The 13630-nt window shown below is 51.4% G+C and overlaps 1 protein-coding gene across 3 annotated transcripts in view; it reads left to right on the top strand.

Moving 5' to 3' along the window:
• LOC116955581 (uncharacterized) overlaps window positions 1-9745 on the top strand; it is a 61753-nt gene extending 52008 nt beyond the window's left edge. Inside the window, exons 3-5 of one of the 3 annotated variants that reach the window (XM_076053277.1) lie at window positions 3728-8113; window positions 8192-8290; window positions 8363-9745. In XM_076053277.1, coding sequence (XP_075909392.1) covers window positions 3728-5643 — 1916 coding nt within the window. In that variant the 3' untranslated portion in view covers window positions 5644-8113; window positions 8192-8290; window positions 8363-9745. Of the gene's footprint in view, window positions 1-3727 lie in introns of all 3 variants that reach the window. The other 2 variants (XM_076053276.1, XM_076053274.1) reach the window with 2 other exon arrangements.
• Window positions 9746-13630: the final 3885 nt, after the last annotated feature.

The raw sequence follows: 13630 nt of genomic DNA, 5'->3' as shown, positions 1-13630 counted from the left end.
CGAGGTGGCTCACCGTCATCACGTGGAAATAAATAGCAGCAGAAAAATCCACGCGACCACGGGGAGAGAGTGACACGCAAACTCCAGATATACAACAGGCGTCAGGGTCAGGATCGAACTCACGACCTCCTGTACACCAGGCGAGGTAGCTGACATCTTGCCAATGAACCATTAACATCGTAACTAACGCCCCTTTGTCAATCCACTGCTGAATCAATGCCTCCCCGTGCGGTGGACGTCCCCGAGTGGCGAGTGGCCCCCTTTGACTGCCACTCAGCTGTTAGTCTCGCCCAATCGGCCACTTCTCACAGCACTTCCAGTCGCGACAGACCGACATTAACATTTCTCAGCGGTCAAAGCGATGGTCAGAGAACGCTTGCGTGCGTGCGTGCGTTCTCTAACCCTCGTGCTGCCCTTTCTGGCTCTCGGGGCCTATTCCCCGCGTGCGTCTCTCCGCGCCGCGTTTCGCCCCCTTTTGATATTTCTCACGCGATGGCCACCATCGGTCGGCCGTGTTCTCCGATTCGTCGGATACGCAGCCCGCGCGCGTCCTTCACGCTCCAAGCTCGATCAGAATTCACCTCCTGGTTTCTCCGCTCCGAGCTGGGGGCGCCACGGTGGCTAGGAGATGTTAACTCCCTCGCCTGGTGTACAGGAGGTCGTGGGTTTGATCCCGACCCTGACGCCTGCTGCTGTATATTTGGAGTTTGCGTGTGTGTCTCTCTCTCTCTCATCATCACGGTGGCTAGGAGATGTTAACTACCTCGCCTGGTATGCAGGAGGTCGTGGGTTTGACCCCGACCCTGACGTCTGCTGTATATTTGGAGTTTGCGTGTGTGTGTCTCTCTCATCATCACGGTGGCTATGAGATGTTAACTCCCTCGCCTGGTGTACAGGAGGTCGTGTGTTTGATCCCGACCCTGACGCCTGCTGCTGTATATTTGGAGTTGGCGTGTGTCTCTCTCTCTTTCATCATCACGGTGGCTATGAGATGTTAACTACCTCGCCTGGCATGCAGGAGGTCGTGGGTTTGATCCAGACCCTGACGCCTGCTGCTGTATATTTATAGTTTGCGCGTCCCTCTCCCCGTGGCCTCGTGGATTTATCTGCGGGTCCTCCGATTGTTCCTTCCACATTCAGAATCACCGTGCGTTGCAGGGTATTTGGCTGCTAGAAATTCCCACGTGGTGATGATGATGATAAGCCACTTCGTTGAGCCATCATTTGTGGCCAGGTCGCTTCTGAAAAAAGAGCTAAACGGTACAGTATAGCACATTGGGCTTTACCTGGTAAAATAAAATTTAAAACTTTATCGTTTTCGTATAATAGCTCTGCTGCCCTCTGCTGCTGCTGCTGTTGCTGCAAGGAATGTTCCTCGTCCACTCAAGCATTCCACGATTTCGCAATTCCAGACGCCAGGGGCTAGCCGCGATACGGCGAACACGTGGTGGATGCGATGTCAAATTGGAACGACATTGAGGAGCGTTTGCTTATTGACGGAGCTGAGCCCTCCCCAGTGAGTGGGCGCTGTTCGCAGCGGGGTTGACGTTTCGAGGAAGCCGCCTCCGGCAGAACTCCTGGGCAGGTATTGATGGGGTTTTTGTTTCGTACAACTGGTTCCTTCTCTGGGGCGAACCAGCGTACTGGTGTTAACGCACCCACACCAAGGTGGTAGTACAGGAGACCCTTGAATATCGCGGGCGTGACGTTCGTGGAAAGTTCCGCGAATGCCAAACCGCAGTATTCAATGCTTAAGCCTCCTTTACCTAAATAAAGTGATTTTAGGTTCCGTGCACGGGAACCAAAAATAGGCAACTTCACGATTGAATTAAGTACTGTGACCGTACGCCGGATAAACTAAAAATAGAATAGTTGAGATGAACGCGTAAAAACCCTCTACCGAAAACATTCCGAGACAATAAATAGTCGTGTAACTACTGAATAAATACTGTACTTGCCGATGATGATCCAAAGGTGGTGTGTGTGTGAGTGGGGAGCGGTAGTGCTACGGTTAGCATGCTGCACGACCAACCGATTCCCGCTCACGGCCACAACACCAGTGACGAGTATCTGAACCGGTCCTGGGCCTCCCCCAGGTCGACTCGGCCTCAAATTAGTACCTGGTGCGATGTGCGAACATCGCCAGTGGGGAGACAAAGGTGGCCGGGCGTGGGTGCTGGCAACCCACCCCTAAGACTTCTTCTTCCACGCGTTCGTCCCACTCCGCTGTCCTTGCCAACCGTCTGCACGCTGCCCCTCCCGCGCCATCTCTCTTTCCGTTCCTCGTGTCACCACGGTCCGATCGCACTACATCGCCCTCCCCCCCAACCTCTTCTTCCGCCTTCTTCCTCTTCATCTCTGTCCTTCCACTTGTATCACTTGCCACCGTCTGACCCAGGTAATTTTCCACATGACCGAACCACTCCAGCCTTTTCTCTCTCTCTCTCTCGTCTTCTCTGTGATTTCTACCACCTTGAGTCTTACACTCGCCTCTTCATTTCTCACCCCCCCTGTTCTTCCTTGTTAAACCCAACATCCACCGCAAGATCCTCATCTCTGTGACTGCCATAGCTTGGTCCTCCCTCATGCTTGTGCCCCAGCACTCGGTCCCATTAAACAGCACCGGCCTCGCCACCGTCTTGTACTATACACTACACTATACACTACACTATACACTCGGCTATCCACTACACTAGACACTACACTATACACTACACTAGACACTCGGCTATCCACTACACTAGACACTACACTATACACTACACTATACACTCGGCTATCCACTACACTAGACACTACACTATACACTACACTAGACACTCGGCTATCCACTACACTAGACACTACACTATACACTACACTAGACACTCGGCTATCTACTACACTAGACACTACACTATACACTACACTATACACTCGGCTATCCACTACACTAGACACTACACTATACACTACACTATACACTCGGCTATCTACTACACTAGACACTACACTATACACTACACTATACACTCGGCTATCCACTACACTAGACAATACACTATACACTACACTATACACTCGGCTATCCACTACACTATACACTACACTAGACACTCGGCTATCTACTACACTAGACACTACACTATACACTACACTATACACTCGGCTATCCACTACACTAGACACTACACTATACACTACACTATACACTCGGCTATCTACTACACTAGACACTACACTATACACTCGGCTATCTACTACACTAGACACTACACTATACACTACACTATACACTCGGCTATCTACTACACTAGACACTACACTATATACTACACTATACACTACAATAGACACGACTATGCACGACACACTTTTCCCTCCCACCAAACTGGGACCCTGTCATCGCACACCACCACCACCACGCCGGTCATCTCTCGCCATATCAGCCATTCAGCCCTTGTTCTTGTTCTTATCTCCCGTTCCAGTGATCCATCAGCACCGCGTCGTTGCACCCAGGTGCTTAAACTCGTTCGTCTCCATCAACTGGTCACTTCCAATTTGCAATCCTCCTTCTGCATTATTCCCACTGAAATATGCCACCATGAACTCCGTCTGTGTCCAACTGATCCTCAACCCATTACCCTTTAATGTTTTTTGCACACAGATCTAGGTGCTACTCGCTAACAGCGCTTGCCTCAGCTGTTAAGGCTACACGGGGATTTTTTTTTGTCTTTGTTGTGTGCAGAAGTCCCCTTGCACGGCAACGGACACAAGGGAGAGAAAGGACAGCATGGAGAACCTGGCCCACGGGGGCCTCCAGGCCCAGCCGGAGTGCCGGGAAAACCGGGAATAGGCCTCCCCGGAGCTCGAGGTCCTCCAGGAATGCATGGCCCTCCGGGATACACCACCATGGCCAAGCCGGGCCTTCCGGGTCTTCCCGGAAAGCCAGGCCTGAAGGGTCTGCCCGGGCCCAATGGAGACGTAGGCCCTCAAGGGGAGCCCGGATTGCGGGGTGCGCCAGGAATCTCAGGAATGCCGGGAAAGCCAGGCATTGCCATGCGCGGGAAGCCGGGGCCGAATGGAATCCAGGGAGTGCCCGGTGGGATTGGCCCACAGGGTCCTAAGGGCAACCAAGGCGTTCCGGGAGTGCCGGGGTTCAAGGGCGAGAACGGGAATGGCAGGCCTGGCGTCACGGGCCCAAGAGGATTGCCCGGACCTTCGGGTCCTCCAGGAGGGGCCGGAAATCCGGGAGTTGGAAAACCAGGGCTTGATGGAATTCCAGGCCTCAAGGGACTGCCCGGACTTCCCGGCGATAAAGGACTTCCCGGGCCGCACGGCCCTCCCGGATTGCAAGGAAAGCCAGGTTTTCCGGGTCCGGCTGGTGTGGGAAAACCGGGACTGGACGGGAAGCCTGGCCATCAGGGCATTCCCGGACTAAAAGGCGACAAGGGCCAACCAGGCGCACCGGGTCTCCCGGGAATACCGATCAATGGCAAGCAAGGCATTCCCGGTGGGCGCGGAGACCGGGGGCCACCTGGGGGCCTCGGAATTCCGGGCCCCAAAGGCGAGAAGGGTTTCAACGGCGTTCCTGGCTTGAATGGCCCACCGGGAGAGAAAGGCCCCACAGGGCCACCGGGAGGCCGTGGGATTCCAGGGCAGGGCGGTATTCCGGGAGCGAAAGGAGACATCGGAATGCCGGGCCCTGTGGGTGCCAAGGGATATGGTGGGGGTGTCGGTCAACCGGGCCTTCCGGGTCCCATCGGCCTTCCCGGCGATGATGGGAAACCGGGCTTCCGCGGCCCCACTGGTCCATCAGGGCCCAAGGGGGAACAGGGAGACAAGGGCCTTCCCGGCTTCCAGGGACCGCCTGGCCCCGTGGGACCAATGGGAAAACCAGGACCATCGGGGCCGCCCGGCCCTCGTGGCATCACCGGCAATTCCGGGTTGCCGGGCGGAGTGGGGCCCATCGGTCCACCAGGCCTCCCTGGAGCCAAGGGCCACCCAGGCCCGGTGGGGAACCCCGGGGCGCCGGGCGTGGGTAAGACGGGTCCGGAGGGCCCCACTGGGCCAGCGGGAAAACCGGGCCAGCCGGGACTCATCGGCCGGCCCGGACCGCCGGGCCCCCCGGGAGTGCCGGGGAATGCTGCGCAGCTCATCGGCCCCAACGGCCTCGGCACGTCGGAGCTCCAGGGCTCGGCGAACGGCCACGGGGTGGACGAAGGCCCCCGCCCGGGCGCGTCGGGCAGGGTCGAGGGCTCGCTGGGCCGCTTCTCGGCCTTCTCGGCACGCCTCGCCGAGCCCTTCCCGCAGGCCGGCGTGCCAATCCGGTTCGACGGCGTCATCTACAACACGCAGCGGCACTACAACCCCACGACGGGCGTGTTCACGTGCGCACTGCCCGGCGTCTACTACTTCGCCTACCACGTGCACGTGAAGGGCAGCAACGCGTGGGTGGCGCTTTACCGCAACGGCGAGGCGGTAATCTACACCTTCGACGAGTACAAGAAGGGCTTCCTCGACCAGGCGTCGGGCAGCACCGTGCTCGAGCTGGGCGCCGGCGACCGCGTCTGGGTCCAGATCCCGTCGGGCCAGGCTGACGGCGTGTTCGCCGAGAAGCTCGTCCACTGCACCTTCTCCGGGTTTTTGCTGCAGCCCATGTAAGGGGTAGAGGCGGGGGTCGGGAGGTAGGGGGTAGGGGTGGAAGGTGGGTGGGTGGGGGCGTTTAACCCGAGCCTTCGTACAAGAAGAGAGGAGGGGGCTCCCCTCCACCCACCTCCACAATGCCCCCCCCCTCCTCCATCCCACCTCCACAATGGGGTCCAGTGGATAGGTGGAATTTGGGAGGGGGGGGGGGCTCTTCCTACCCTGCCGCTCTCCCACCACCACGGTGTTCTGCCTCGGGCCCTGCAGGAACCTCCGGGCGGCCCTGTGTGGCGATACGTGGAGCAGAACTTGGTCTGGAGGTTGTTAAGTGAAGTGGGGTTTCTCGTCTCGTGTTGTGTTTATCTCGCGTTTATTTTTGTAACCGAGTCAGAGCAAATGCGTCTGTTGTTGTTGTTATCTGTGTGTTTTGTGTGGTTGTGTGTTTGTGTAGGGACAGCAGCAGCAGTTGTCAGTGTAACAAAGCCCTGATGAGAAGAAAAAAACCAAGAATAGACTTTTACCCTTTTCTAACAATAAAGCAAGAGCTATGTTAAGATGTTCACACACCAAATAGATGATTATCACAGCGCATCAAGTCTACATTAACCACACGTACTTGTTGCAATAAATGCAAACAAAGATGCTCCGATAATGTATGCATCGTCTTTGAAATTGATTGGCCTCCAGCAGTGTCAGACCAGAGAACGCCAAAAGGCGAACCCTACAAAGGAAATGCAAATTTAAAAGCGTGAATCGCTTGGGTTGAGCCGCTATATCTATGGGTCCTTTTTTTGCCAGTATCAAAATAGTGAAAAAAAATCAGAATTGGCTTCGCCCATTCTGGCAATAAGACAGCAGGTGTTAAGATGTTCAAACACCAAATAGACACACCGATCGCAAGGCATCATCACGTCGGCATTCACCACGCACAGAACTCCTGGCAAAACATGCAAACAGACATGGCAAAAAGGTTCCATAGTAAAGCCCTGTTTGACCGATGCAACACAGCAGTGTCATGGCTTCACTGTAGTTGGGGATGATCAGTGTGCAGCAACTAACCCCCTCATCCCAGCGTCTCTTCTGCCCATTGAAAGCTCTCTTACTGTGAGGATTGCGTTACACGGTCTGGATTTTATCAACGCACACACACACACTGCTGATGTTTCTGTAAGATCATCATCATCATCAGCGTCGTTATCATCAGCATCGTCAGTGTTATAAGTCAACCGAAACAGGGTTACGTTGCCTTGCCAACGTTTATTTTCGTATCTTATTTTAATGATGTTTGAAGTGTATTGGCAGCAGCGAGGGTTGGTAGATCACCGCACACACAGATAATTTTGTGAAACTCCCATCCCATGGGCGTCGAGCAGTTGCCATATCCCTGGCTCCCCAGGAGAAGGCAGTACAGCAAAGGTGGACGAATCGCCATCCGTTTATTCCATCTGTACAGGGATAGAGAGTTGCCCCCCATCGTGCAAGGCATGAGTATTTTTTTTCTGGGTGCTCCTTTTTGCTCCCACATTGAGCCCATGACACCTTCATACATCGAGGACTACAGAGCTTGGGCAATGTTTGGGTGTGCCGGCTCCTCACCAGCGCGTGGCTGCTGATGCCTTCCCAATCCTCGTCTGTGGTTTCTTCTCCCACGTGAATAAAACTAATCATGTTTAGCACCGACTCACCATTAATTGGCTGCAAAACTCTTACAGATTAAAAAAACACATTGTGGCATCAGCAGCAAGACCCTCCTGAATAAAGAATCCTACTTCTCAGCGCGAATCTCCGGGATAAATAAGTAAAATATTTAATCATCATAATCCAGAAAACACAATGTAGCCGTATTTGTTTTGCGATTATCGTGGTGCGCATTGTGTGACGCTTAGAATCGCGGCGTCTGTGAAGTGTGTGCCTCAGATGTCATCATCATCACCATCACGATCCATCGGCAGATAGCCCGTCGTAGGTTGTCCACTGCACATTTCGTCATGTCTTTCCACTTTCATCCGTCTTGTATAAATACCTTTTGATCGTTGTCAAGCCACAGATGGTCGTGTAACTAAAGAAAGAATCATAACGGTCAACAATGTACCACCAAGAGGCGGTCCAATGGCTCTGTTATCTCGTTATTTTCTCCTAAATCTCCCACATTGCCAGGCCACACAGCATTGCGGAACTCAGAATGCACAATCAATGCCCTCATCCACACTGGCGCATTGTTACCATGCCAATAATGCACGGCCCTTTGTCAATTGACACGTCAAATATGTATAACAAAAAATTGCCACAGCCGCTATTCTCGGCCATTCTTTTGCCGCATGTCGATCATCACATTGAACGGGTGCTGGGTAGATTGGTAGAAGAGGTGCTGGGTGGATTGGTAGAAGAGGTGCTGGGTGGATTGGTAGAAGAGGTGCTGGGTGGATTGGTAGAACAGGTGCTGCTCTATGGATTGGTAGAACAGGTGCTGGGTGGATTGGTAGAACAGGTGCTGCTGGGTGGATTGATATTACAGGTGCTGGGTAGATTGGTGGAATAGGTGCTGCGCTGTGGATTGGTAGAACAGGTGCTGCGTGGATTGGTAGAACAGGTGCTGGGTGGATTGGTAGAACAGGTGCTGGGTGGATTGGTAGAACAGGTGCTGCTGGGTGGATTGGTAGAACAGGTGCTGGGTAGATTGGTAGAACAGGTGCTGGGTGGATTGGTAGAACAGGTGCTGGGTAGATTGGTAGAACAGGTGCTGCTGGGTGGATTGGTAGAACAGGTGCTGGGTGGATTGGTAGAACAGGTGCTGGGTGGATTGGTAGAACAGGTGCTGCTGGGTGGATTGGTAGAACAGGTGCTGCTGGGTGGATTGGTAGAACAGGTGCTGGGTGGATTGGTAGAACAGGTGCTGGGTGGATTGGTAGAACAGGTGCTGGGTAGATTGGTAGAACAGGTGCTGGGTGGATTGGTAGAACAGGTGCTGCTGGGTGGATTGGTAGAACAGGTGCTGGGTAGATTGGTAGAACAGGTGCTGGGTAGATTGGTAGAACAGGTGCTGGGTAGATTGGTAGAACAGGTGCTGCTGGGTGGATTGGTAGAACAGGTGCTGGGTAGATTGGTAGAACAGGTGCTGGGTGGATTGGTAGAACAGGTGCTGGGTGGATTGGTAGAACAGGTGCTGGGTAGATTGGTAGAACAGGTGCTGGGTGGATTGGTAGAACAGGTGCTGGGTAGATTGGTAGAACAGGTGCTGGGTAGATTGGTAGAACAGGTGCTGGGTAGATTGGTAGAACAGGTGCTGGGTAGATTGGTAGAACAGGTGCTGGGTGGATTGGTAGAACAGGTGCTGCTGGGTGGATTGGTAGAACAGGTGCTGGGTAGATTGGTAGAACAGGTGCTGGGTAGATTGGTAGAACAGGTGCTGGGTAGATTGGTAGAACAGGTGCTGGGTGGATTGGTAGAACAGGTGCTGCTGGGTGGATTGGTAGAACAGGTGCTGCTGGGTGGATCGTTACATTGCAGGATCATAAACAGCCGACGTTTGAAAGTAGAGAAAATATTTGTTTAAAAAAATATAACAGCAACAAATGTCATGCCGTACCTTTGGTGCATAGAATGTATAGTACAACATCGGCAGCTTGAGATGCATGGGTCCGATTTGAATTTACCTTAGCGGTGTAGTAGTGTTGTAATAAATATAAGTTACATGAGATTGTTGTTTGTTTGCGGTGGCATTTTAAGACTGCGGATATGTTTGTCTGTAATCTTCTTTGGTTCTTTCGGTAAAGTCACGTATCAATTTTTTTATCAATTGATAATATTTTATTCTCATTCTACGTGACTTTACCGAAAGAACCAAAGAAGATGAATCATTGCAGTCACGAAAGCTTTAAATCGAAATTTGTCTGTAATGTTTAATTGATTTTTGTTTTTCATATTAAAGTGACCATCGAAGCTATATATTATCCACAGAGGTGAGAGTGTCTCTCAAAATACATGGTGTCAAAAGTGCTGTACAGGTGGTGGTCGTGGTGATAATAATAATTATGCCAATGATGATGAGGACGATACCTGCACTGGACAAAACTATATTACACGCGCATCATTTAAATAAAACAATTGGCTACGCTGAGAATCATTGTTTTTTCTTGTTCACTGATGGATTGATGAAGGCCTCCCTATGCAGTGTCAGATTGTTGACCGTACTTCACCACGATGGTCGGTGACTGTTGGTGAAGTCGCTGGCACGAGAGACAGCAGTGAGAGTGTGCCCAGGACCGGTTCGGATATCGGATATCAAAACCATTATTTAAACCGGAGGAATCCGATGAGTTACGAAGCTCTTTTTCATTCATGTCCAGTATGGGCTAACATCACTAAACCACTGACGGTAGCCATGAGCAGGAATCGAACACCAGGTCGCTCGGGATCATAGGGTCATGTGCTAATCATTTGCTCAATCATTCTCCTCTACGACGATGGTGATGATGATGGGAAATGATGGTGATAGTGGTGATGATGATGGTCATTGAAGTGCGTGGGGTGGTTGGAGTTGTTGCCTAGGCCTGGTTTGGATAGCACTCGCCGCCACTGATGTACGCCGTGGGCTGGGAATCCAACTCGGTTCGCTGGGTTTATTGTATGTATGTTGAACTTCTTTCGCTCCGTCCATGGACAACCGTGTTAATTGGAGATGCGGGAGAAGGACAACAAACTAAACACAAAAAAGCATATCTATAGAAATGAGTTTTCAATCAATATTTAAAAGTGCATAGCTCCAGTGGCTTCTTAATATTGGAATAGAAGAGCATTCCAGACGGCCGCGGAAGCGCGTCGGAACGCGTGTGCGCGATGCGGTGACCGCATCCATGGCCAGCCAAAAGCCGCTGCTTTTGCTGCTGCAGCGCAGGGCGCTAACCATTGCGCCACCACTCTCTCGGTGACCAACAGAGAGACAAGTACGCTAATGTGTGCTGCTCACATTCTGCTTTGATTATTATTACATTCGTGGGCATTACAGGATGGCAGAAACCCTTCTTACATGTAACCCTATTAGCCGCATATCCTATTATCCGCAAGAGCTGCAGAGTCCGTAATAAACGATTCCCCAGATTCCTCGCCCCTGTTGCTCCGATTATAATCGAATAATTATTCGCCATCAGGTGAAACGCTCACGCAGCAGCAAACCAGACCGAGAATCGTGGCAATAAGGCCTTTATTTAACCATGCAGTGCACATGTGGATGTTGGTGGATCGCAAAAGGATGCGAGCCAACCAGGTCTTCAGTTCAGGCAAGCGCCTTTGCGACGACGATGATGATGATAACGATGTGTGAGACAAGGCCGTAATTATTATAATATATAGGGGGGGACGCATCCCCCCCAATATTCAAATATGCTCAAAATATCCCCCCCCCCCAATATATTGCCATAAAATAGATGTATGTTTATATGATTGTGGTTATGGTTGTACTTTATTAATCCCTAATCTCTGCCATTACATACAATGAAAACAAGAAAAGGTTAAATAGAAGAAAAAAAAACAGAGCAATGTAATACAATACACTATTAGACATTATTGTTAAAAATAAATTCAAAGTCCATCTTATGTGTTCGTGAATTTTTTTCATATTTTAGGCAGGAAACGGCAGGAAATTCATTTTAAAATTTAGATTTTTTATTTTCTGGGGGGGGGGCGGGGGGGGGAGAGGGGGACTCCTAGACCCCCTCGAAGATTTGGTCCCCCCCCTCAATGTTGACTCCATGGATACGACCTTGGTGTGAGATATCCAGATTTGCTTTATTTTAATGTTATCACGACTGTGCTGAGCGAAGGCCTCAATCAAACACCACCACTGAAGGTGCGATCGATAACAGAAAAGTTAATGCTCACGACCAGGTGCGATAGATGGCGAACAGTTCACACACTCGCGATGAGTTTTGGGATTTAAAACTTTTTAGAACTTTCACAATTAGTCGTGGTGACATTCTGCATCTTTTTTTTCCTCTTTCTCTCTGCTCAATAATAACGCAACGACGACGTGACGCGCCGTGACGCGCGCCGTCGTGCTGACAGTGACGTCACCCAATGCCACGTGCGGTGGGGAAAGGCAACGACGGGAGTCGACGTCATTTCCCGTGACGTCACACGTTGAGATCAGGGGCCGTCCATGAATGACGTCACGCACCGGGGGGGGGGGTGGGGTCAGACATTTGTGACGATGTGTGAGGAGGGGGGGGGTTTGAGAAATGTGACGTCACGTCAAAATGCACAACTTTTTATAAATATAGACAACACGTTCTACTTAATTAAATAGACTTTTTAATAAATGTTGTCTCCTACAACAGCTGAGTGCAGCAATACGCACGACAATGACAAATTAAAAGTAACACAAACAGTCATCATCAGGTGACTGATCAGGCGACTGATGATGACTGTTTGTGTTACAGTCGAAACGTCGTGAGAATTTTATTGTTTTATATATATTTTATTATTTTATTGTTTCCCTTCAACGTGACTTTACCGAAAGAGCTAAGAATATATTATCGAGATCGTTTGAGGCTGTTGCGTGATTGGTTGGCGACAAGACCGCCTGTACCCAGTGGACCGGGCATAGGTCAGCGGTGATACCGTGACCTTTGCAATGATTACGATCCGTCTGCCTAGCAGGGCTGCCTGCTTTTTATACAATTACTCGCTTTACTACCCGGCTTCGCCAGGGACTTGGATTCTTAGTCTTGGATTAATACACGGCCTACACGGAGGGTTGGGGGGGGGGATGCGTGACGTCAGCAGGCACACTGCGTGACGCTGACGCATGCGGGTGACATCACAGATGTGACGTCACCGCTCACTTGCCGTGCAAAATATATCTATTATTGCACTACCCCCCCCACCCCAAATACGTCATTTGGATATTTATAGCAGCCTAATACTCTGAACGCGTGATGCTGGGGAGAGAGAGACACGCGAACTCCAAATATACAGCAGCAGGCGTCAGGGTCGGGATCGAACCCACGCCCTCCTGTATACCAGGCGAGGTAGTTAACATCTCCTAGCCACCGTGATGATGAGAGAGAGAGACACGTGAACTCCAAATATACAGCAGGCGTCAGAGTCGGGATCGAACCCACGTCCTCCTGTATACCAGGCGAGGGAGTTAACATCTCCCAGCCACCTTGATGATGATGATGAGAGAGAAATACACGCAAACTCAAAATATACAGCAGCAGACGTTAGAGTCGGGATGGAACCCACGACCTTCTGTATACCAGGCGAGGTAGTTAACATCTCCTAGCCACCGCGATGATGATAGAGAGAGAGAAAGACACGCAAACTCCAAATATTCAGCAGACGTTAGAGTCGGGATCGAACTCACGACCTCCTGCAGACCAGGCGAGGTAGTGAACATCTCCTAGCCACCGTGATGATGAGAGAGAGAGAGACACGCAAACTCCAAATATACAGCAGGCGTCAGAGTCGGGATCGAACCCACGACCTCCTGTATACCAGGCGAGGTAGTTAACATCTCCTGGCCACCGTGATCTAGTGGGGAGCGGTGGTATAATGGTAAGCTCACCGCGTAAGCTCACTGCGCTACGAACCCCGGCGACTCAAGTTACACCCCACGCTCGCGGTCAACACCAGTGACGAATTATTTGAACCGGTTATGGGTCTCGGCTAGGTTGACTCAGCCTCAAATGGAGAACGTGGTGTGGTATGTAAACATCGCCACTCGGGAGAAAAAAGGCGGTCGGACATGGTGTCGGTCACCCACTCCCCTTGTTCGCCGTGTAGGCCTTCGTAGGTGGCACTCGCTAACAGCACTTATCACACCAGGCTGCTCGGTCCATATGGGAGGGATCTTTGTCTTTTGGCCTAGTTGATTCCCGCTCTTCAATTCGCTCTTGACAGCTGTAGCGGTTGTTGCAATGATAAATAAACAGCTATCATTCGGTTCAACCTCACGGCACAAGCTGAACACAGAACGAGCGTTCAATGGCACGTGGCACACGTAGCG

This window comes from Petromyzon marinus, chromosome 60, assembly GCF_048934315.1.
Source record: "Petromyzon marinus isolate PM22_M1 ecotype Great Lakes invasive population chromosome 60, UKy_Petmar_22M1.pri1.0, whole genome shotgun sequence".
NCBI lineage: Eukaryota > Metazoa > Chordata > Hyperoartia > Petromyzontiformes > Petromyzontidae > Petromyzon > Petromyzon marinus.
The sequence above is the reverse complement of the archived record's forward strand: the minus strand, read 5'-3'. Positions and strand labels throughout refer to the sequence as shown.